Source organism: Podarcis gaigeae (assembly GCF_964106915.1).
Source record: "Podarcis gaigeae genome assembly, chromosome: 2".
NCBI lineage: Eukaryota > Metazoa > Chordata > Lepidosauria > Squamata > Lacertidae > Podarcis > Podarcis gaigeae.
In genome coordinates, this window is record NC_139679.1 from 85,142,535 (window position 1) to 85,165,505 (window position 22,971).

At 45.3% G+C, this 22,971-nt stretch overlaps 1 protein-coding gene and 1 long non-coding RNA gene across 7 annotated transcripts in view; one reads left to right on the forward strand and one right to left on the reverse strand.

Annotated features, from left to right (window-relative positions):
• The window catches only part of COL7A1 (collagen type VII alpha 1 chain), a 114,928-nt gene that overhangs the window by 85,989 nt on the left and 5,968 nt on the right, over nucleotides 1-22,971 (forward strand). For 5 of the 6 annotated variants that reach the window (XM_083727100.1, XM_083727104.1, XM_083727103.1 and 2 more), the window contains 35 exons: nucleotides 663-698; nucleotides 2,136-2,171; nucleotides 2,469-2,513; nucleotides 2,827-2,859; nucleotides 3,101-3,163; nucleotides 3,275-3,310; nucleotides 4,967-5,047; nucleotides 5,657-5,725; nucleotides 6,120-6,155; nucleotides 6,915-6,956; nucleotides 7,053-7,097; nucleotides 7,320-7,364; nucleotides 8,081-8,116; nucleotides 8,923-8,982; nucleotides 9,572-9,697; nucleotides 10,058-10,129; nucleotides 10,334-10,369; nucleotides 10,983-11,042; nucleotides 11,662-11,706; nucleotides 11,809-11,844; nucleotides 12,755-12,790; nucleotides 13,482-13,538; nucleotides 13,761-13,832; nucleotides 14,356-14,427; nucleotides 15,007-15,042; nucleotides 15,137-15,217; nucleotides 15,856-15,909; nucleotides 16,575-16,628; nucleotides 16,718-16,780; nucleotides 17,270-17,332; nucleotides 18,009-18,125; nucleotides 18,449-18,526; nucleotides 20,379-20,432; nucleotides 20,896-20,944; nucleotides 21,539-21,571. In XM_083727100.1, coding sequence (XP_083583226.1) covers nucleotides 663-698; nucleotides 2,136-2,171; nucleotides 2,469-2,513; nucleotides 2,827-2,859; nucleotides 3,101-3,163; nucleotides 3,275-3,310; nucleotides 4,967-5,047; nucleotides 5,657-5,725; nucleotides 6,120-6,155; nucleotides 6,915-6,956; nucleotides 7,053-7,097; nucleotides 7,320-7,364; nucleotides 8,081-8,116; nucleotides 8,923-8,982; nucleotides 9,572-9,697; nucleotides 10,058-10,129; nucleotides 10,334-10,369; nucleotides 10,983-11,042; nucleotides 11,662-11,706; nucleotides 11,809-11,844; nucleotides 12,755-12,790; nucleotides 13,482-13,538; nucleotides 13,761-13,832; nucleotides 14,356-14,427; nucleotides 15,007-15,042; nucleotides 15,137-15,217; nucleotides 15,856-15,909; nucleotides 16,575-16,628; nucleotides 16,718-16,780; nucleotides 17,270-17,332; nucleotides 18,009-18,125; nucleotides 18,449-18,526; nucleotides 20,379-20,432; nucleotides 20,896-20,944; nucleotides 21,539-21,571 — 1,957 coding nt within the window. Of the gene's footprint in view, nucleotides 1-662; nucleotides 699-933; nucleotides 970-2,135; nucleotides 2,172-2,468; nucleotides 2,514-2,826; nucleotides 2,860-3,100; nucleotides 3,164-3,274; nucleotides 3,311-4,966; nucleotides 5,048-5,656; nucleotides 5,726-6,119; nucleotides 6,156-6,914; nucleotides 6,957-7,052; nucleotides 7,098-7,319; nucleotides 7,365-8,080; nucleotides 8,117-8,922; nucleotides 8,983-9,571; nucleotides 9,698-10,057; nucleotides 10,130-10,333; nucleotides 10,370-10,982; nucleotides 11,043-11,661; nucleotides 11,707-11,808; nucleotides 11,845-12,754; nucleotides 12,791-13,481; nucleotides 13,539-13,760; nucleotides 13,833-14,355; nucleotides 14,428-15,006; nucleotides 15,043-15,136; nucleotides 15,218-15,855; nucleotides 15,910-16,574; nucleotides 16,629-16,717; nucleotides 16,781-17,269; nucleotides 17,333-18,008; nucleotides 18,126-18,448; nucleotides 18,527-20,378; nucleotides 20,433-20,895; nucleotides 20,945-21,538; nucleotides 21,572-22,971 lie in introns of all 6 variants that reach the window. The other variant, XM_083727102.1, reaches the window with a different exon arrangement.
• Nucleotides 19,041-20,394, reverse strand: LOC310839047. The gene is made up of 2 exons (XR_014561311.1): nucleotides 20,278-20,394; nucleotides 19,041-19,903 (listed from the first exon to the last, which is right to left on the reverse strand). It is a non-coding gene; the product is annotated as an uncharacterized lncRNA (long non-coding RNA).

The window sequence follows — 22,971 nt, forward strand, 5'->3', positions numbered from 1 at the left end:
TATTCTCCAAAACCTGCAGTGAGGGTTGTTCAACAGTTCAGCCCTGTTCTTCTATTGAGTGGAGCAGCCCTGCTCCATAAGAATGTTCAGAAGCATCTAAGCATCCAGACAAATGACTGGAAGCTTCCGCACACTGTCTGTGATGTCATGTCCTCACTTTCTTAAGGCCTAAGGAGCCTCAGTGGAATGGTCTGTGTGTTCACATAGGCCATAGCCTTAAATCTGCCTCAGTAGAGCTCCTTTGTGCAGAGGAGCTCCCTTTTGGGACAGAACTCAGCACTTCAGACAGCCAAGAGGAAACAGGATAGCAGCCTCAAATCTCCTGCCCCCCCCCCAAAAAATTACAGTCATACCTTGGAACCCAAACGCCTTGCAATTTGAATGCTTTGGCTCCTGAACACCACAAACCTGGAAGTGAGTGTTCCAGTTTGTGAACGTTCTTTGGAACCCAAAAGTCTGACACAGCTTTTGATTGGCTGCAGGAGCCTTAGTCCCCAAATGCTTTTGAAGTCGAAGGGACTTCCGGAACGGATTCCGTTCGACTTCCAAGGTACCGCTGTATGTTTCCAGGCCATTCAGAGGACAGCCTGTCCCCTTTGTTGGAGTGCTTTATATTGCTGGTTCATGTGTGTCTGTTTTCTGTGTCATTCCCTCCCATCCAGGGCCTGCAGGGTGTTAGAGGGCCCTCCGGCCCAGCTGTAAGTAACCTTTCTTGGTAGGCCTCAGCTGACCTGAGTCATTGGCTGTGGTTGGCTTCCTCCGCTTGTTCGCTGTCTCTCTTCTCTCTCTCTCTGTCTGTCTGTCTCTAGTGCGGTAGGAACAGCTCTGCCGTGGCATTGTGTTGTGAGATAAGGCAAGGGCCAAGCAAGGCTTGCTTGAGGGATTGCTCTGGGTCTTGCTAACTCTCTGGATATTTGAATTGGATCTTTGCAGGGCTTGCCAGGCTTCCCCGGAGTTCTGGGCAGACCGGTAGGTGCTCCCTTTGCTTCTCCCACCTGCTTGCTGTATTTCACTTGCCCCTCACCTTGCATGTAGCAATATGCCTCTTGCTAACAGTTGTCTGTGGAGTGTTTTCATCTTCACATTGCACTATAAGCTTTGTAGGGGAGAAGGTCGGGGCTGGGGAAAGTCGTTGACAGAGCGGTCAAAGCAGAGGTCTGGGTCCAGAAGGAATGAAGCCACTTTAACCTCTCTCTGTACCTGTTGAATGAGGGTTCAAGATAATGAAGCTTGCAGTCAATATTTGTAAACCATTGTTGATTGTGTTAGAGTAAATGCACGAGGGAGAGTCCACAGCTCTAATAGCAATTAAACCATGAGGTCACTGGGTGATTGTAGACCAGGAGTGGCTAACCATGATTTTTTGGCCTGAGGACCATATTCACCCTTAGCCAACCCTTTAGCATCTGTGTATCAGTGGTGGGTGTGGCCACTCAAAGGACTCACAGCTCTTCTCAGGTGACCTGTGCATATAAGCTGAGGAAGGAGGGTTATCACCCACTCCCTGCTCATCAAACGATTCATCTGGTGACAAGTGAAGGAGTCATTTGCTTCTGCTTCCAGGTGCTGAGCTGTGTTGACTTTATTTGTCGTCCCTCCCCCTTTTCTGCTGCCACTACTAAAATAAGTGGGACCTTACAGGTGGCATCAAAAGTGCTTGGAGGGTCAGGTCAGACCCCTAGGCAGGGGCTAAAGATCTCTGCAGTAGACCAAATGACCATCTCTCTGCCTCAGGCTTTCCTCCCTCACCCCAATAATTTAGAGGTTGTTTTTCCTGTCCCTGTGAACCATTTGAGACATGTGATGTGTACAAATAAATTTATTTTGCGAACTGGAGGTGTGCAAGTATACAAGTATGCTTCACAGTCATTGCAGCACCCAAAAAAGTACAGGTGTGGTTTGTGGAGAATCACTGGGAAAGGTACTGTGTCCTGCCAGTTCACACAATCCTTTCCCTACGTCTCTGTGAGCATGCAGAGGCCTGATAATGATTGCATTCTGGAAATTTAGTGGTGAAAATGTCTGTGAACTGTCCCAAAGTGGAGAGCTCTCTAGGAAGAGAGGCAGAGACGTTTCAGTACTCTGGTTTCAGTGCGCCATTTCCAGTACTGAATATGTTTCTTCATTCATTTCAGGGTAACCAGGGAGATACTGGACCACCAGGCCCTCCTGTAAGTAAAACTGGCTTTTTTCCATGAGATGTTATTGCATCCTAAAATCCTCTTAGCCAACCATGCATAGAAAAATAAGGGTCCTCAGTGTTTGGGGTAAGGATATATAGTGTGTGCAGTCTGGATTGTTCCATTATCTAGTAGGCTAAGTTCTGACAGGAGACAGCACCTCCGACTTGATCAGAGACAGAATATGATGTATTGCACAAGAGATTTCTGGCAATAGTTGCTTCCTTCATTCAGTATCAACCTTGTTGTGCTTTGGTTACTGAAAATAATTGCCTTTTTCCTTTTCAGGGTCCTATTGGCCCTCCGGGCGCTCAAGGTCCACCTGGAATAAAGGTATGTATCTGATTTGATCACCAAGAAGCCAAAGAATGATAGGGCTTTTAGAACTACTTTCTACCCAAACCAGTGACAGCTGGAGGCTTACACTCCCAGCCTTCACCATGGCCTGTGGGGAACACCACAAACACATCTCTGAATTCCCATGGAGAACTCTGTTTTCTAAAAAGAAAATGGCATTGGAATCCTATTATGCCAGGTGGTTACCCCACATTCCTCTTTGCAGAAAATGAAGCAATTAAAACTTATGTATCTAACAGACACAGGTTCATAATAGTGAGTTGTTGCGTTTTATTCTTTTTGTTTACAGGGCGATGCAGGAGAGCCTGGCTCCAGCATCCGAGTAAGTACCTCTAGCCTTCCCTCCCCAGCCCAGCTTTCCTGCTAGTTCCTAGTCTCCTAGCCTAATAGATGTCATTTCAGGGCCTTCGTCCATCGCCTAAGTGGTTCTCATGAGTTTGACCTTTCCTTTCTGACTGTTGATATCTCAGTGTTTCTTGAAAAGCCCTGTTAGTTGGGAATTCAGTACCATTGGTCCGGCTGAGTGTAAGTTTGATCAGAGCTTTCTCATCTCTTCATTGCAGGGTTTACCGGGTCTCCAGGGGAATGTTGGACTCCCAGGATCAGTAGGACCACCGGGACCTGCAGTACGTGACCAATATGTTTCCCTAGCTTCAGAGCTATTGGAGAATTGGGTTGGGAAGTTCATGTCTCCTCCTTCATGTTTATTGATGCTTCTTGTTTGCGTTTATTTTCAGGGTCAACAGGGCCCTCCAGGGTTGCCAGGACAAGTGGTAAGCTTGCTTTGCACCATATGCCAACAGACTCCTCCACACGCCATGCCACTTTACGCAACCAGTGGTCGTTCTTCAATGATTCAGGCTTTGGTGCCTGCTTGAGTTGAACCCCCATTGGTACATTTCGGGCCTAATGCCTTTGTGTTTGTCTTTGTGACAAAGAGCAGCTTCACTAACCAATTCTCCTCTTCCTGTGTGGTGGGATTCATTCTCGTTGCCCACTTATCCGAACACACCCAATATGCAACTGGTTCCCTGGCCACCGTGCCACCTGGTCTGATCAATCTTTGCCGTTTGTTCATCCACTTTTTTGTCTAAGCCTTCCAATTTTTCAAGTATTCTGTCTAATACTGAAGCAGATCCACCTGATGCCATATCTTCTCCCAGCGGATGTTCAGTTTCTTCTAGTTCCAAAACATCAGGAACAGATGATCTGCGCGGCTGTGCAAGTAAATTCAAAGTTGCTTGCTTTTTTCCTCCTCTAGCCGCTCTTGTTTGTCTCCCAGTGCCGCTCATTCCAGTTCTGTCTGCTAGTCAAGGTCAAATTGAATATGTTCCCATGAGAATCCACAAGCCCATAAAGTAAACAACCAAGTAGGAGGAAAGGAAACCAAAAGGAAAGTCACATATAGTTGTAAATCCAAAGTCCTCTAGAGGGAGCCCACTTATATTGTAGGGAAGAAGTCAAGTTATTAATATCAATTATTTAAGTTTTTCCAAACTTCAATATTTTAAAAGTAATGTCCAAACAGCCTTTAATTCCAAAAGACCTTCAGTTAGTTGTGTTTGGCAGAGTTGGTCTCAAAGTAAAACAATGTCTCAATAAGTGCCAGATGTAGCAATTCAATATAACAGTTCCACTAGAGCTCAGCTAATAATGCAACGAAGTGTCAAAGTCTTGCAGTCTGACAGTTCTATTATCTAGGCAGTCCGACTGCCTGGGATTCTTTGTCAATTTGTAAATCCAGCAGAGCAGGTAAAACACAGTTCATATTTTAAAGTAAGGCTTTTAAAGGGTTAAGTCCTAGAGCAACTTGAATAGATGCAAGAGTTGATTGCCTTTTAACACCTCTTCAAAGGCTCCAAACATCAAAGTCTTTCCTTTAAATCTTAAGCAGTGGCAAGAGATGGACTTCCTGCTTTCGTCTCTCGCTTTTAGCCGAATTAGCAGGAATTTATCCTCCAAATCTTTCTTTCTTTTCTTACTCACGAGTTGTTGGTTTCAAGCCGAATGTTTCCAGGAAAAGAGGACAGCGCTCACCGCTCACCGACAGCAGCTACGCGGCTTCACTCCACAGAAAGAGCGATTGACTCACAGCACCGCGCCAACCCTTCCACGTTCCGAGACCTCTTACGAGGTCCCTTCTACGTTTCGGGGGGCGCTCCTGGTGCCCGCCGAGTCCCACGGCCACAGGCTTTCGCTGCCTGTGGTTTCAATTCTCCTCTTCCTGTGTGGTGGGATTCATTCTCGTTGCCCACTTATCCGAACACACCCAATATGCAACTGGTTCCCTGGCCACCGTGCCTTCTGAGCAAACCTGTTTGTCCAAAACAATATGGAATGATTTCGTTGCAAAATAGATTGCCTCTGTTGTCCCCTGTGTACAGACAAGTGCAGGCACTAATTCCATCTGTTTTCTCTCCATGTCTTAGGGTGAACCTGGGAAGCTAGGTGTGCCAGGAAGGGATGGAGTGCCAGGGAAAGACGGGGAACCTGGACTGCCTGGGAAAATGGTATGGCCTGCAGTGTGAGGTTGTAAGCTTCCTGTCTAAACTGTGATTCTTTTCAAGACTGGGCAAGACACCAAGACTCCACTTACATGATCTCCCCTTGCCTGTGCAACCAAGGTTTGGTTACAGAAGACGGACTTGATTCATCAACTTTGCATTCTTAATACCTCTGTAGCATCATATGCAGACCAGAAAAAATATTCTAAGCCACCTAACTCTATCGTTTTGTATGAAGCGCAAGGATTAAGCTTGCAGGTTAGACAGTAGTAAAGTATTTCCTGTAGTGGTTCAGATCACATTTTTTGATAGGGTCAAGTTAGCCATTTTTGAAGCTGAATTCAAGACATAGGGCAGTGGTTTGAAAATGAATTACAGTAGTCATACTTTACGGTCAAAGAGGTCACCTTTTATGTGAAGTCCTCCTCTTCAAAGAAGCAACTGCTCCCAAGCATTTGAGAATCGCTAGCTGTAATCCTGATTGCACAGCCCAGGGCAGTAAGAAACATTTAACACAATGAGACTTGCTTCCAAGTAAATATGCATAGAGTTGCATTGTCATTGTGGGGCAAGGAAGCCTACCTAAAGTCTTGCATGTTATTAACTGCTTTTCAGGGTGTCCCAGGACCAGCAGGACCTGCTGGACCCAAAGGAGAACCTGGGGATGCTGGGCTCCCAGGACAAGTGAGTAACAATCTTCTTTGTTTTCTGGAGCATATGCTTTATCTTTCTCTCATTTGTTCTACTAAATATTTTTGTTCTAGTAAATACTGGTTGAATTTCCCAAATATACATTGTTTCTAATAGCTATTTGTTTAAAATATTTTTACCACTGTACTTGGAAGCACTCAAGGTAACTTGCAAACTAAAAAAAAAGACAATTATAATTTTTTTACAATGAACATTGTCTCTGTTTTGTTTTATTTTATTTAATGAAATCCAATATACCGTTCAATTCTAGTAAAACCTCAAAGCGACTTACAAAACAGCAAAAACGCTAAATTAAAATTACCAATAAAGGTAATTGTCTCACTTTGCCTTTAAGCATCCATCTCTCTTTCTCCCTGACTGTCTATAGAGTGTTGTGGGGCCTCCTGGAGCAAAAGGCGAGAAGGTAAGCTAAAAACAGGAAAACAGTACAGACAACGAGGTGAGGGGCACCAATTTGGGGGTCACCTCTGATGCCAAAATGTCTTGGGCCCGCCTGGTACAGTGTGCTGAATAACAGTATGATGCATTCTGGTGGCACAAGTTGACAGAAATACAGCAGACCTGGGTCCTTTGGCAGCTCAGTGAGGATTGTAGAAGCAGTTTCAGGATTATGACTCAAAATCTGCTTGCCATACAAATATTACCCCTTGAAAAGTGGTGGTGTCTGCAGTGGGTGCAGATCAGTGCTAATTTATTTATTTTATATTTTCTTACACTTCTAGCTAACCGTACTTCTGTCATGCAATCCAAGGTCATGTTTGTCTGGTTTGCAGGTGGTGGCCCATCCAGCCGCTGACCCAGACCTGCTGAGCTTCCGCATAGTGGTGACCTCATATAGAGCTTTCAAATTGTATCATGGAACTTGGATGCCATAACTTGTCAGAACTGTGCTGCCTGTTCACTAGCGCCGTGAGCTATGGCTCTTCTGTTTTAAAAATTTTCCAGCAAGACTGTAAAAGGAGCATACTCTCTCTGTGTTCCATAGTCTTCATGGAATCTAAAGAGGGAACTAAATTCAGTCAGATAAAACAAATGTGCCTGGCACTTACTTTCTGGAAGTGTGGGGAGAAGAGAATACCAACTTTTGAGGGTGCGGTGGGAAGGTTGACTGGATTTGAAGGGAAGCTTCAGCAGTACTGATAATCTACATTATCTGTTTTAGGGTTCACCAGGTGACTTTGATGGGGAAATTTTTGGAAAACCGGTGCGTTGGCCTTTCTTATTACTTTTTTTTCCATTTCTGTTTCTCAGACTCTTGTTTCCCAAGCCAGGTATCATTGCTGATCTTTCTACTTTACAGGGTCCCAAAGGTGATCGAGGTATTCCAGGCCCTCGAGGAGAAAAGGTGAGAAACAGATTTCCAGGAAGGAGCCTTGGTGCACTCTCTCTGAGTCTGTGTCTGTCTGTCTCTGTCTCTGTCTCTGTCTCTGTCTCTGTCTCTGTCTCTGTCTCTGTCTCTGTCTCTGTCTCTCTCTCTCTGGAAGCTGAGGACTTCATGGAAGCCCTTGAAGCCTTGGCTCATTTTCAGTGTAGATACCTCGAGATAACTTTCCTTTCTCCATGCTAGGGTGAACCTGGGAATCAAGGAGATCCTGGAGATCCTGGAGAAGATGTACGTACTATGTAAAATGAAATGCTTGATCAAGCTACCACTGCAAGGAGGGACCCCTGTCCAATGAATGTGACTTGGCTGCTGGAAGAGTAACCATGCATCATCTGATTTCCTAAAATGGGGTGCCTGTTTCCCTAGGGAGGCAACCTCCTAGGTTGAACGATTAAACGTGTGTGTGTGTGTGTGCGTGACTGGAGGGACAATAGGCTATGTAGAAACATAGCTGCCTGATATTCATGAAGCAACACAATCCTAGGTGAAAATATGTGGACAGGCTAGGTAGTGACAAATGAACCTGAGGCAAGTCCTGGATAGGTGAAAAATAGACCTTGTAAAGTGTGATAGATTGAATTGAGTTTATTTTTAGAGTGGTTATTCCTAATGTAGTGCAATACCCTGGGGAGGATACCCAGTACCAACAAAACCGGGCAACCTTTTCTTTAAAACCCCCAAAACAGAACTCAGTCTATAACATACCCAAGCAACTAACATACCCAAGTTACTAACACTTAACAAAATCTGTCCATTACTTGCTAACATCTTCCTGCCTATCCTCAGAGGATATGATGGCCGATTCCCTCGCCCCGTCTCTTTTATACTGCCTTTTTTATATTTGAAATATGTTGCCACATTCTTTTCTCTCCTGCCACCGTAGCATCGCTCTTAGCAATGCATCTAACACCTTTTGCTATTTTTCTGTTTTTGGATTTTAATAGGGAGCCAAAGGATCATCTGGGATCAAGGGAGAAAAGGTATACAGTGGTTCTCATGTGTTTTGTTGAAGCTTCTGTTGGTTAAAGTCCAAATGTTTATTAAATCTTTTAGGTGTGCTTTTATTGTCCATGTACAATATTCGTAGATGTTCCTAGCTCTGCATTGTCCCAAGTATCTGTTAGTGACTAGGAACTCAGTAGCAGTCAGAATGGTGCTCATAAATGGGGACTGAGGGCATCCATGTTATATTTCATCTGAACTATCCTGTTCTTGTCCAGTTTGCAGCCCACAGAGGAAGCTTGCCCAGTCCAGTCCCCACTGAGCCTGCTGAGTTAGGGAAGTTGTTGTCTCAACCAGAGCCCAGAGTCATCTTGGGGCTTAAGAATGGTGGGACAACCTTCTCTTCTAGTGGTTCCTTGGAAGAGCTGTGAGCAGCCTTTAAAAGGCCTGTAGCTATTCTGCAGTCACATGGCTCTGTGTGGTTGGGGAACAGGAGAAGCTGCAGGTGACTCAACCTCAGACACTGAAGATGATAGGATAATCACATCCTTATCCCAGGACAGTGTAGAAGTAAGTGCTGAGGGATCCCCTTCAAGGGGGACAGCCAATACACCATCTACATCTGCCTGAGATTGACACTGGGACCCCAAGGTAGGGACCATGACATCAACTTGCTTCCCAGTCAGTGAGCCACCTGAAAATGAACTAAATTATGCCATCCCTTCCACGTGAGCTAACCACCCACCATTAGCACTCTCAGTGCAGTCTATTGGGACATAAGCAACCAGATCTTAATATTTATTCAAGGCACACAATTGCTTTTTCTTTCATTTGCATCATTCAGGGTTCACTTGGGATTGGCCAACAGGGACCTCCTGGGCAAACTGGACCTCCAGGATTAAAGGTAATCCCTTTCCTGTTACTTCTGTGACCCCATGGTATGCAGCTTTTCGGAAATGTTCATGTCCCCCGCCCCCATTTTGCTCCTTTACACAGCTTTAGCCTCGGGATGCATAAGCCTCTTCAAACTATTTCAGCACTGCCTTTGGTGGACAGCTCCTGCTGAAGAAACTTTGCTATTCTTCTAACGGTTTGCAAATCAGAACCAGGAAAAGTAACATCAGAGTACTATATCTTAGAATACAGAACCAAATGCAGAGGAATGTTAATGTTCCATAGCTGAGATTGTAAATTTGGAAATTGCTTCATTCAGTACTATATTCTAAGCCTGAGTTTCTGTTCCTTTTGAGTTTTAGCCAGATAAAAAAGATATTTCAAAGGCACATAATCTATTAAATTCTATTGTCTAGGTGTATTCGAAAGGTTAGAATAATAATAATAATCAAACTATGAGTGCAAGCCTCATACTTTGCCACTTTTATGAATTTGTAGTGAAAATGGTTGTCAGATGTTTGGGATGGGGAAGAAGGGGGTGTGGCCATGAGAATTACCTTTTTCTGGATCTGACATAATGTCATGCGGTTTCTTTTCAGGGAGACCCTGGCTTGCCTGGACCCCCAGGACCTCCAGGTTCACCAGGCGCAGCTGGGATTCCAGGCCAGCCAGGTCTGAGAGGAGAAAATGGACCAGCTGGCCTTCCAGGACCTCCAGGAGAGAGGGTAAGGGAGGTCACCGCCACCACCCTTCAAACTCCAATGCTCTTCCTTCCTTTGTTGTCAAGATAAATTAAGGGTAGTCTTTGGGAGCCACAAGGAGCTTCAGGTGTGTAGCTGTTCCAGGACTGAACATTATTCTTTTGTCGGATGCTTTGTTAGGGGCCCCAGGATTGGCATGTGATTCTGAAGTTGTCCATAGCAATGAACATTGTCCTAGTTTATTTGGGCTTTTGAGCAACCCAACATGGTTCTAAACGAAGAGGGACATCATGTGGTTCTGGATTTGGGTTCACTGAAAAGGATGGATCGTTTCTAGCCCAGCTTAATAAAAGCTTTTGCAGTGACAGCTGTTTTCCTTACCAGGGTCAGACTGGCTTTCCTGGAAGGGAGGGGACTGCAGGACCTCCAGGTCCACCTGGACCACAAGGACCAGCGGTATGTACAGCATTTTCAATGTGGGTGTATGGTGAGGATTGGATTGCATAGATAGATAGACAGATAGACAGATAGATGCATTCTAGCTGGATTCTATCCCATGTGCCACAGTGTTCCTTGTGTGTATTCCTGTGTGGGTGCTGCAATATTAACCTGGTTTTTTTCCCTCCCTCCCCCCTTTTCTCCATCACTTTTTTATTATAGGGTACACAAGGCATTCCAGGAGTGAAAGGTGACAAGGTAAGCCTTGATTTTGCCCAGTAGCCTCCAGAAACTCTGAAAAAAAGATGGCGATCCACACATGGCCCCACCTGCTTAATTTGTACAGTGTGCTGTTGCTCAGGGCTGCTGGTCCTTATGAATCTTGGTGCGTAGAATTTGGTAGAATCTGGCAACTGGTTAAGAAATCATATATATATATATATATATATATATATATATATATATATATATAAGTTTCTAGTGTAAGAAAGGCAGGTTTTAGCCCCTATAGTCTCAAATCAGATAGTATCAGTTTAAGATCTTGCAGGAAGTTTGTTTCTGCCCAATATCACACTATATAAACCAAAAAAAAGAAGAACTAATTAACTGCTGCTCTTATGAGACTTAGTTTTTTGCATTATTCAGAGAATTCTTTTTTAAAAAATAAACACCTTTAATACCTTATTACTTAAGTTATATCAAGCCTATTTTTTCCTTGGAAATATTCTGACAGAGTTTGAGAATCTTTAAATAGATGTAAAGCTTTGCTGAGTTGCTGGTTCCTTAAATTTATTGAGAAAAGGTTGCACATAGCAACAGGATGATGGATGGATTTTCATTTTCCTCATTTTTTAATTTTTATTTTTTTTAGGGGGCCATAGGTATTGGGCAGCCAGGTGCTAGAGGCGAGCGAGGAGATCCAGGACCCCGGGTATGTATCTTGATTCTGCTTCTCAGACTTAGACCAAAACGTGGGGTGGAATCAGCTCACCTCCATATATAGGTGTGGCAGTCTAACTGTATCAGACAAGCAGCAAATAGAGTAGTTGGCTATGTGGGATTTCGCACTATTGGAAGGAAAAGTCTATAGCAACCCTTTAGTTTCTGGTTTCCATGAGGAGGAGGAACAGATATTTATGGCCATCAGGCAACAGAAACGACTGGCACCATTTTGTCTTTCTGTAGAATAAACCTTTAGAAACCCAAGCAGAACCCCTACTTTGATATTTTCTGAAGATCTCCTTAACTCAGGTGTTGCCAGTTTGGCAACCTCCATATGTTGCTTGACTACAAGTCCCATCATCGCTGAAGAGTGGCCATGTTGACTGAGTCTGATGGGAGTTGGTTTCCAACAACCTCTGGAGGATGTCATGCTGGCTGCCCCTGCCTTCGCTTAACTTTGATATGGCATCTTCAGGATTCATCTGCTTGCTGAGTGTTGTGATAGGTTCTCGTGTTAGGTTCAGTCTACAGCTACAACCGCAACCACTTCCCCACCTTGTGCTCTTTCCTTTCATCTGCTTCAATGCCCTTCTCTGCTTTTTTCTCAGGGTGAAGATGGTCGCCCAGGCATGGAAGGAGATCGCGGGCCTGCAGTAAATATCTTGACTTCCCTTCATTCTTTCTCTGATTCCTCAAACCTGAGCATAAGTGTTGGTTGTCATTCTGAAATGACCTCCCTTCTGTTTTGTCTTTAGGGGCCTCCAGGAAACAGAGGGGAGAGAGGTGACAAAGTAAGTAAAGACTTTTTTGTGGGCTGGGCTGGGGAATTGTAAGAGGGAAATGAATGAGGTAAAGGCTGCCTTCATGTCATCCCTTCCTTCCTGCTGACCATTGAAATAGCAATGTTTTTAGGAATAAAACTCTGGATCGGCACCACTGAAGGAAGGCTAAATCAGATTATTTGTCTCCTATTGTTACCCACTGGTGTAACCACTCTTGGGCTTATGAGCAAAGGGAAACCTATATTGCAGAGACTGAGCGTCAACCTCCAAGTGACTTGAGGCAATGAAAACAGCTGGCTTTTTTTAGCATATTCTGTAAATTTTTATTTATTATATTTCTATTTTGCTTTTCACTCACACAAATCACGAAGTGGCTCACAAACAATAAATAACAATAAGAGAACATCACAAATACAACATGAATCATATAGTATGATTAACAAATTATCAGTAAAACATTTACAAATCATCAGGAAAGCAACCGCATTCTATAAAACGCTATTAACAAAATGACTAAAACAATAAGCTAAACAACACATCCACAACAAAAGTCGTACCATAAAATTCACAAAGCCCTACAGCACTTATAATCCACAAAACAATATTAACATGAACAAACATGTGGTGTCAAAAGACACCACATGTCCGTGGTGGCAACATGGTTCAGAAGGTTCCTAGGGCTGGAAGGTGGGGCAGGCTGGAAGGTGGGGCAAGGCAGGTGGAAAAGCCATTGCCTGATGGCCAGCACAAAGTCTCGCTCCCTTCAATATTATAAATATTTGAAATTGTATTGACAATTCTCCAAATATGTTTGCAGTTGGCCTACTCTGAGGAGTAGAAAATAACCTGAGTGAGACTGGAATCTTGAGAATGATGAATTCAACAGACTTATTTTCACCTTTACTTTCTTCTCTCCTAGGGAGATGTTGGGCTCATGGGGCTGAAGGGAGACAAGGTGAGAGCTCCATCCGTGGCAGGATTGTGATGACTGAACGCAACCTTGTGGGATTCCAAGCCCAAACCCTTCAAAGCAAGGAAGGAAGAAAACACATCCCTGCTGGCAGAGCTACTTCTGCAAACACCATGTTTCCGCCTGATGCACATTAGTCTGGCCTTGGGAAAGAAGATATCAGGGCATTCACTGATGAGCTTCCACCCACATACCTGCAGTAGCTCTGCTTATAGAGAGTCAGGTGGTGTGTGTATGGGGAAGGCTGTAGCTGAGAGGTAGAGCACATTCTTTGCATGCAAAAGGTAACAGGTACAAGCCCCAGGTAGGGCTGAGAAAGAAACTCCTGCCTAAAAGAGACCCACTGCCTGTCATTATAGACCATAGTGAACTGCATACAGTGATGTTCTGACACACAATAAGGCAGCTTCTACTATTGGTATAGTTAGTGGTCTATGGCATTACCCCTAAACTGCAAGTTTTTTTCTTGACCTTGCAATTGCTCTAATCATTCTGTAGCTATGAAGTAAGCTAGTGCTCTCTCCTGGGTTTGTGCCTTGGATTTTGCTTCTGTTGATGCTGTCTGGACTGGAAATTTGAATTCGCCCAGGAGAAAGTGATTGTTGCTCACATGACCAACAGGAGTGGGAGATGCAGGCATATGATCTGATTGGCAATTGCTTTCTCTCAATTGCAGGGTGACACTGCCGTTGTGGAGGGCCCACCAGGTGCTCGGGGGAACAAAGGGGAGCCAGTAAGTGTCTTGGCTTTATATTAAAAAAAAACTCTACCATGTGGTGGTGGGGGGGAACATGTTGCACTGAAGTCTGCATCCCTAGTCCTTTCAACTAGTTTTCTTTCCTTATACCTGTTGATGTTTCACCCAATATCATATCATATCATATACACCATTTGTACTCTTCCAACTGCACTGCTGGTTATTTACTGATAATCCCTCTTTCCCATCCTTTTCTAGGGAGACCGTGGCCTAAAAGGGATGGAAGGTGACAAAGGTGACAAAGGAGACCAAGGCATCTCTGGAGAGAAGGTACCAGAGCAAATCCCTGGGTACCTGCATACATGACTTGCATTGGGTTGGGGTTGTATACCTGTGTCTGAAGGCAATGAGCAGATATGGGGCCATATTTTACACAGATCATAAAGTCGCCAACTCAGAACAAGCGGTAGGGGGGTTTTGGGGGGGGCTGCAAAACACTACTAGGACATCAGCAAGGCAGGCTGAAAGAAGTAGGTTCAAATTCTGAATTCTTACTAGTGTACAATAAGGTTACCAAAAGATATAATAACGGTACAATCACTTAAAATTAACCATAACTTCAGAAAGCTTAAAGTGCTTCCTGAAATAAAAATGTCTTCACCAAGTTCCAACAGGGAGGAAGCTTGTCTGATCTTGGCTAGGAAGAAGTTGAACACATGACTCCTAAACTCTGGCTTTGGCCTATAGTAATTTTGTAAAGTGATTTTTGTCCCTTCAGCACCAGGATGGGACAACCAACTTCTTTTCTCTGTTGCCCATATTTTTCATTAAGGTTCACTTTTATAACCTATAGGGAGCGAGAGGTGAGCAGGGAGAGAAGGGGTCAGCAGGATTCCCAGGAGCACGTGGTCCTGGTGGGCAGAAGGTAAGAGGTTATCTCATAGTTCACTGATTACTGTTGTCCTATATGACTTCAGGAATGACACCGTTTGACTGGTGGGGATGTTGGGTGTGAAGAACGCTTTTTCATTTAGGGTGGGTTTAGGAGACACCTGCTTTCTTAAAGATGACTGCACAAATGACCCTGCAGGTTTCATGTCTAAAAATATAGGATGGCCATACTCAAAGGTTGCAATCCAAAATATTGGTAATATGGCTGGTTGGCAGCAGTTGGATATCGATGTGATCTTGTCTTCTTTTCAAGTATCATTGCAGGTACTTTGAAGCTTCTGCTAGCAAGAAGGCTGCCATTCTGGAGTGGCCTGTGCATGTTAGAAAGTTCAAAGATGTCAACAGAATGATGCCCTTTTGTAGTCTTCATTGTTTTTAGAGACTCATTGAGACCAGCAAAAGTTTTAATTTAGATTGTGAAGCTGAAATGGCCATCTCCTTGCCTTTGATCTTTGTTGCATGCAGATCTGTGTGCAGGTTTCTTCTTTAGCATACCTGCCCACTTGACTTCTCACCTTTGTATTAAGCATTTCCATATTGTGTATTTGCACAGGGAGAAGTTGGTGCATCGGGAGAACCAGGAGAGCCGGTGAGGACTTGTCCTTTGCTGCTCTTTCTGCTCTGTCTTATGCAGATCGCAGCCTGAGATTCACAGTGACTTGCCTTCCTCTTTATCCCTCCAGGGCCAACCCGGGAAGGATGGCATCCCAGGCACCAGAGGGGAGAAAGGAGACATGGGTCCTTTTGGGATGCGAGGTCCAAAGGTGTGGCATGGCGTGATTTGCTTTCTTTTGTGTTTCTCCCTGTCATCCCGAGAGATACTTTCCAGACAAGGAAGTACTATGTGAGCCCCGTCACAAAACAGAGTGGAGCTGAACCTCTCTGGCAAAGCTATTTTAATATACTTGAGAACTATCAAAGGGAAAGTTCAGATTGTGGGGTGTGTTGTAGCTTCTTATAGCCCGAGACTGCTTGTATTATCAAGAAAACGTTTCTTGATCTTGTAATCAATGATTTCATGTAAAAGCTGCCTCTGTAGCTCATCAGAAATAGATGTGAAGATCCTTGGATTATATTGGCAGAATACATCCCTTGATGGCCTGGCACAGTGGGTAAAAACCTTGGATTGGATGTGGGAGATCCATGTTCAAATCATTCCTCAATCATGCAGCTTATTGGGAAATTCTGTATTATTCATCCTGGTCCATTTCACCAGATGGTTATCATGCGCTTGTCACCAATGGGCTTGCTGTTGTTTTGTCTGGACGGGGATCAGGAAATGTATACTAAAATCCTAATAATTTTTTGTAAAGAATGGCAATGAACTGTGTACACTGAACAGTACTATAAAAATGGTTTAAGACTCATTTGTGGTGTTCTATTTCTCTTCTACCTGTCGTAGGGGGACCGAGGGATGAAAGGAGCCTGTGGCCAGGATGGAGATAAGGGGGAGAAAGTAAGTGCCAAAGTTTCTCTTGGTTCCTCCCCCCCCCCTTTTTGCATTATGACACATTGGGTGGTACTTAAATAAATAAAAATGCCAGTGTAAGGATTAGCGCTAGTGCAAGGGGATTCCACCCCCCTCTCTAAAGCACTAGAAGTTTTCAAAACATTGCTTTGGGCAGACACAGAATCTGTATGTGTAACTGCACAGAAACTCCAATCAGCTGAGCAATGGGGGGAAAAGGTTGCTGTGCCTGTTCCTCAGCAATCCCAGCCTCAAAAGGATTGCTGTCCCTGCACTGCTGTCAGCAGCACAGGGGTAGCAACCACTGCTGCATCAGGATCACTAGGTATTCAAATTTTAGCCTCCCCTTTCTCCAGCAATCCTGATGCAGCTGAGATCATTCTGCATACATGTGTAACATGTGGCTGTGTGTGAGAGAGATGTGTGACAGTGCAGCAGCAGGAGACAGTGTGTGTGTGATTGTGCTTATGTCCCTGCCCACCACTGTGCCTGCCCGTCACTTCTTGTTGCCCTTGAGGGCAAAAAGGTTGCCCACCTCTGTCCAAGAGAGCAACCGCTCTTCCTATGAAGTGTGTGATCACACTGCCATGCTAGCACCCAGCATTTCCTTCTCTTGTGTCCTTTCTCACTATTGGACCCTCCGTCTCTTCTAGGGAGAGCCAGGCCTGCCAGGCCGAATGGGACTTGCCGGAAGGAAGGGTGACCCTGTAAGTGTTCCCAGCGCATGCCAATGAAGCAGTGTGTGGCAAGACATGTGTTTAGAGAGGTCAGCCTACCTTGTGCTTTCTTTTCCTAGGGTGAGGTGGGCCTGCCTGGAACCCCAGGAATCCCCGGGAAAGAAGGCCTCATTGGACCCAAGGTATGGACTAGAGAACATTTATGTGGACTCAGTTAATTGGGCTGGAGGATGGCCAGTAATATGAAGCTGCATCCCAGCAAGATGGAAGTACCAAGGATGGGAACCAGGCAGAGGACCTTGTCAGTAGTGGCACCCGCCCTGTGGAACACCCTCCCACCAGATGTCAAAGAGAACAACTACTACCAGACTTTTAGAAGATATCTGAAGGCAGCCCTGTTTAGGGAAGCTTTTAATGTTTGATGCATTACTGTATTTTAATATTTTGTTGAAAGCCGCCCAGAGTGGCTAGGGAGGCCAAGCCAGATGGGCGGGGTATAAATAAATTATTATTATTATTATTATTATTATTATTATTATTATTATTATTATGTGTTCTTGGGTCTGGTTTTTCTTTTGCGGGGGTGGTCTTTATGAAATGCTTACTCTTACAGACACATCTAAAAAGTCCACTTAAGTTATATACTTGATCAATATGTTTTTTGTTATTAGGGCGACAGAGGATTTGATGGCCAACAGGGGTCCAAAGGAGACCAAGGAGAAAAGGGGGACAGGGTATGTTGTCATTTCCCTGGAAAGTGGTGAGGTTTCTGGTTTCATCAGGATCAAAGGTAGTCTCAGACTGCTGAAGAATTTGAGAGCATCCCTGCATGTCCCTTTTCTGTGCTCTGGCACAAAGTGCAATGCCTTCAGACATGCGCTTCATCTTTTGTGTGTCTGCTGGGCAACTTTGAGCATGATGCTTGTGAAACCTCATTAATTGCTAAGCAAAGCTGTTTCCATCAAAAATTGCAAGGCCCTTTGAGTAAAAATGTGGCGTGTGAAACGGGAATCACATTGTCTACATAGAACTATGGTAGACATATTTCATTCAAGCGCATGACGAAAGCAAAAAGAATTGCTCCATAACTCAGAAGGAATGGTATTGGCATCAAATGAAAATGAACCAGTATACTACATGTAGTAGGCACCTGATAAATGCTTCCCATCCGATAGCAAGAACACTGTTGTTAAGGGCTGTAAGCAGCTGTGATAACACTGGAATCCTCCTATCAGTGAAGTGTGTTTTGTTTTTGAAGGCATGGAGAAAATCATCTTACTATTTGAACTATTTTAGTCCATGTCAGCATTGCTTAATATTGGCTTTATGCAGAGGCAAGGGGCAATCAGTTTTGTTTGCAGGTTAGGGATACCATGTTCCTATTCTTACCCTCTGTTCCTTATTTCATAGGGTGCTCCAGGCATTATTGGCTCTCCAGGACCCAGGGGCAGTGATGGACCACCAGGGCCCCCTGGTCCCCCTGGCAGCATTGGCCCAAAAGGCCCAGAAGGGATTCAAGGGCAGAAGGTAAGTGCCCATAATTTCCACACCACTTTCCTGAAAGCCAAATGTCTGTGCTTTTTTAAAAAAAATTAAAAATGGTTGATTTGTTGCGCTAGGGCTTTGATCCGCTTCATTTGTGCAAATCTAAATCTCCGGTTTTGCGCTTGAATCCCTCCCACAATATAGTGATGATCTGGAGGCCCCGTGTCCCCCCAAACCTGCTGTCCCTTCTTCTTTTTAAAGGGCCACATAACTTCTGAGCTGGAGAGGCAATGCAAGAAGTGCTAAAAAAGAAGAAGAAGCTAAATAAAGCAATTGTCTTGGTGTGTTTGATTTCCCCATTTTAGGGTGAGAGAGGGCCACCAGGAGAGTCCGTTGTAGGAGCCCGTGGAGTCCCAGGTCTGTCAGGAGAAAGAGGAGAGCAGGTTTGTAAATATGTCTGTAAGTCCCTTTGGAGAAGGCTAGCTGGCAGGGTGCTTCATTTACTTTGAAATAAAGTAAGGTGAAGGAATTCCATCAGTTCTGGTTTGGTGTTATTCAGATTTACCCAAGGTGCACAGGCCACTCTGCAGAGTGTTTGAGCTATTGAGCTAGGTTGTCCAGGGGCCTGTGGGATTGTGGAACTGGTAAGTCCTTTCTGCACAAAACACACACACACACAAACTCCAAATTTCACTGGAGATTTCATCTGGCTGGGCTTTAAAATCTGTCACCAAAATCTCTCTCTCTGTGTGTTTAAGCCACAACCCTAGAACAGAAACCTCATCGTACCTCAAGTCTTCTGGCAAAGTGAGAAAACTCAGTTTGACAGGAAGCTCATTTCAGCCTCTCACAATGCTGCGCCTTTATATATATTTGCTACATGTCTTCATGAAACCTCAGTTTTAATTTGGACTGGCAACTTGTAAGTGCTTTGATAAAAGAACACATAAAAAACTATTTCAGGATCAGTAGTTACTTTGGTCACACTAGTATCTCCAAGCCAATAAAATGGAACCGACGGGCTCCAGACAACAGCAGCAACAATGCCCAACTGATGGAGCCCCAGTGTAGAAGTTTCCCAGGGATCACTAGGAAGGCTGGGGAAGGAGCCACACACTGAGCAGGCCAAGACTGGACAGGGTCAGGCCAAGGAGCAAGTTCTGTAGAAGAGTTGAGAACCATAGGTGGAAGGAGTTTGTGGTGGGTACTTTGGCTTAGCTGCAAGGAGGATACAGGAAAGAAAAAAATATTAGGCACAGCGGGGAGGAAAGGGAAGGGAGCGAGGGAATCTCTGGCTATCAGCCAGATGCATTTTCTTTTAGCCATAGGATCCTTGGATACCCTTGCTCTCTAGGCTGTATTCTCAGCAGTACAGATCCGGAACTAGCTGGCAGACTGGATCCTCACACCCTTATATGCCAGATTGGCGGGGAGGAGCACCCCTGTTGGTCACCTGACATCACGATGGTGTCCGGTGACATGTTTTCCTTTGCCTGCACCATTTGAAATCAGACTTTGCAGGTAAAAGGCATAGCACTTGCGGGGGTTGGCAGTCAGTTGATTGGCGGCACTTGCAGAGCCGCTTGCTTTGGAAAGCAGTGCTGCTGTTAGCAAGTGAAGAGCAGGTGGCAGAAAATGGCTAATTAGGGCCATAGGTTCTGAATGATGTGCAGCTCACCTGGGCTAGGTAAGGGCCAAAGGCTTACGTTATCTTCTCACAATGGCAGGATATGAGCACAGTAGCAGTCTCCTCCTGCTCTTCATTCCCAGCAATTCATATTCAGAAGCTTCCCGCTTCTGACACTGAGCACCTTCTCTAGCTTACCGTATTTTTCGCCCCATAGGACGCACCGGCCCATAGGACGCACCTAGTTTTTTTGGGGGGAAATAAAGGGGGAAAAATTATTTCCCCCCCCCCAGGTGCACTGCGCTAATCCTGAAGCTTGGGGCGTGCGGAGCTCAGCGCGCCCCAAGCTTCTGGGTGCCGGCAAGGTCTCCGCTAGCCTTCGGAGAGCTGGGTCTCCCACGGCTAGTGGATAGCTTCCTGAAGCCTGGAGAGCGAGAGGGGTTGGTGCGCACCGACCCCCCTCGCTCTCCAGGCTTCAGGGAAAGCCTGCATTCGCCCCATAGGACGCACACACATTTCCCCTTCATTTTTGGAGGGGAAAAGTGCGTCTTATAGGGCGAAAAATACGGTATATTGCAGATCTTCCAGAAATTGAGTAAGTTTCTTAGCATTATAGTGTATTGTCTTCTGTCATCAACTTGCTGAATTCCTTTGTTTTTTGTTGACAGGGAAGTCCAGGGCTTGATGGCCTCCGGGGAGAGAAGGGAGATCCTGGAATGACGGTGAGGAGAGAGACCTAAGTTCTCTGGCATGACATTCTGAATAAAAACTCTGGGATGGGATGGCCATTTCAATATTGCTAGTCCTATAGTGGCCAATGGCGGTCAATGCAGCCAAATTTCATCCTTTAGCAGGATTTCCTTTAAACTAAGGTTACCAGATGTCCCCGTTTCCCAGGGACAGTCCCCGGATTTACAAATCAGTCCCCTGACAAAATCCTATCATTCCTACTGAAGTTGAAAAGTGTCCCCAGATTCATTGGGGAAAAAATCTGGTAACCTCACTTTAAACTTGCTCCCTGCTGCTTCATCCATTTTGACTCTGCTCTTGTGCTGGAATGTCTTTAGGCAACAGAAGTTTGCACTCTTAACATTCCCTGTGTATATCTCACATTGCTGCATCAGCCATGGGAGACTCATGCAGGGGTAATAGAACTCATCATGCTATGTACTGTCCCCTCTGCAGGAAGAAGAGATCCGTCTGTTTGTCAGGCAGGAGATGAGTCAGCACTGTGGTAAGGCTCCACCTGCCACTAGCCTTTGACCACCTGCACCTCCATCCTGCTGTTTTCTCCCTTGACTCTTCCGCCTTATTCTGTCTTTCTGAGTGTCCTTCTCCTCCTAGTTTCACAGGTACCCTAACTGGGCCTGAAACATACTTGTTCCATGGTGATAGGTACCCATGTATTTCTCAGGCTGTCCCTTCGGGAGTGTTCTGTCCGAGCCAAACTACACTTGTCGTGCAAAAGATCTGGGACTGGATTATCGGCTGCTGCCCTCTTTTTTTAATTGAACTGCAGTTGTGGGTTGGTGGGAGATGCAGCAGGCATGGGGGTTGTGGGGTGTTCAACTCTTCCCTCAAGTGCTGTTGTGTCAATCAAAATCCACCTCCAGGGGTTTTTTTGCAGGGGAATAAGTTGCACAGGGGAAAAGGCAGGTTAAATTCCACTTCCTCCCACTTGCTGCTGCCAAAGAAATTGACAGTCCCTCACCCCATGGCTGTGTTTCGGTTGGTTTCAAATCTTCCACATAGCATGTAGTTCGGCCTTCAGTGCCTGAGACCCCAAACTGGGTACCTGGATGAATTAATCGCCTATTTCTCATTTCAGCTTGTGGAGGCCAGTTCTCCCCTCCTGATCGACGTGAGTATATTTGTTTCTGATGGATCAGCTTCCTCTTTCTGTAATCAAAATCCCAGCCAGCAGGAGCGACTGGCATGGTGGGATGCTGCCAAGGACCTGCCCTCTCCACAACTGCGTTGCTGCCTTGTACCACAATGGGGTGGGGCAGAACGGCAGCAAGTTTTGGGTGTGTTGGTGCACCAGTGGCAGCATCTGATTGGCTCTGCACTGACCTTGCTGCTGCCTAGCCCCACCCCAGCACCTTCCAGGGAAGCAGCAGCAGTGCTGTTGTCAGGAGGGCAGCTCCTCAGCACCACCCCACCATGCCAGCTGCTCCGGCCAGTCAGCGGTAAAGAGCAGCATCCTGTACATCATGGATACAGGAATATGGTTTGTGCTTCCAGGTATGCAGCAGGCTTCATCAGCTCACTACATCCTTTATAATGTTTTTATCACCCCATTCGTGTTTTTAATCAATTTATTAATTAGCGCTGGAATTCTTTTCCAGCTATATTTTGTAAATATCAAAGTATTAGTGACCTGTAATGTGAGTGTTTCATAGCACTATCATATTCATTTTGGTGGGGAACAATACAGGGCAGAACTTTCCAATGGCCTCCATTTTAGCAAGCTGTTCAATGGCAGCATCCAGAAATGGGTTATAGTGTTATAGTGCTGAGTTTGATGCTTGAATGGGAACATAGTGAAATGAGCAGCAAAGCTTTGGGAAAACCTAGCACAAATTATCCTCCTCTTTGTTCTCAAGGGAGAATGGTGTGCGCAGGGAGAGGAAGCAGAGGAATACAAGCGGAGGAAGAATTTTTGGGGGGGCGGTGGGAGACCATGAGGATCTCAACAGCACAGGGAGCCTCAATAGCATGCATATAAAAAGCATCCCCAGAAGTGCCAGCACCAGGGGTGGGAGGCTGTGAAGCAGGGCAACACGCCTCAGTCACCTGTGCTCAGCAGCTTGTGGTCAGAACTGGATTTCCAGAGTTGCTGGGAGGACTTGAGGGATTTCTCAGGGCTCCCACCTGCCTTCACCTCCTCCTAATATCTCACAGATAAATGCTGCGTACCTGGGAGCAGCCAGTGCTGTTCTTATTCGTCTCCCTGGCGTGTACTTTCTGCTGTTTTGCTAGTAGAAGCTTTCCATGTGTTGTTGTGTAGTGCTGAAACGTTGATCCACCCAAATGTGCCAGGGCTCAAGGGCACAGTCCCGCTTCCAGCATGCAAAACTTTAACACAATTCAGCCGTGCAGACTCTGGTCTGCTTTGCAGAAGGGTCCTCTGCCACTACAGGATATGCCTGGCTGAATTGGAAATGCCACTGGAGTCAAAACGTTCTCTCTGTAACAGTCGGCTCATCATGCAAACCTTATGTCAGGATTTTCCCTGTCTGAGGTGTTTAATGGCTGACT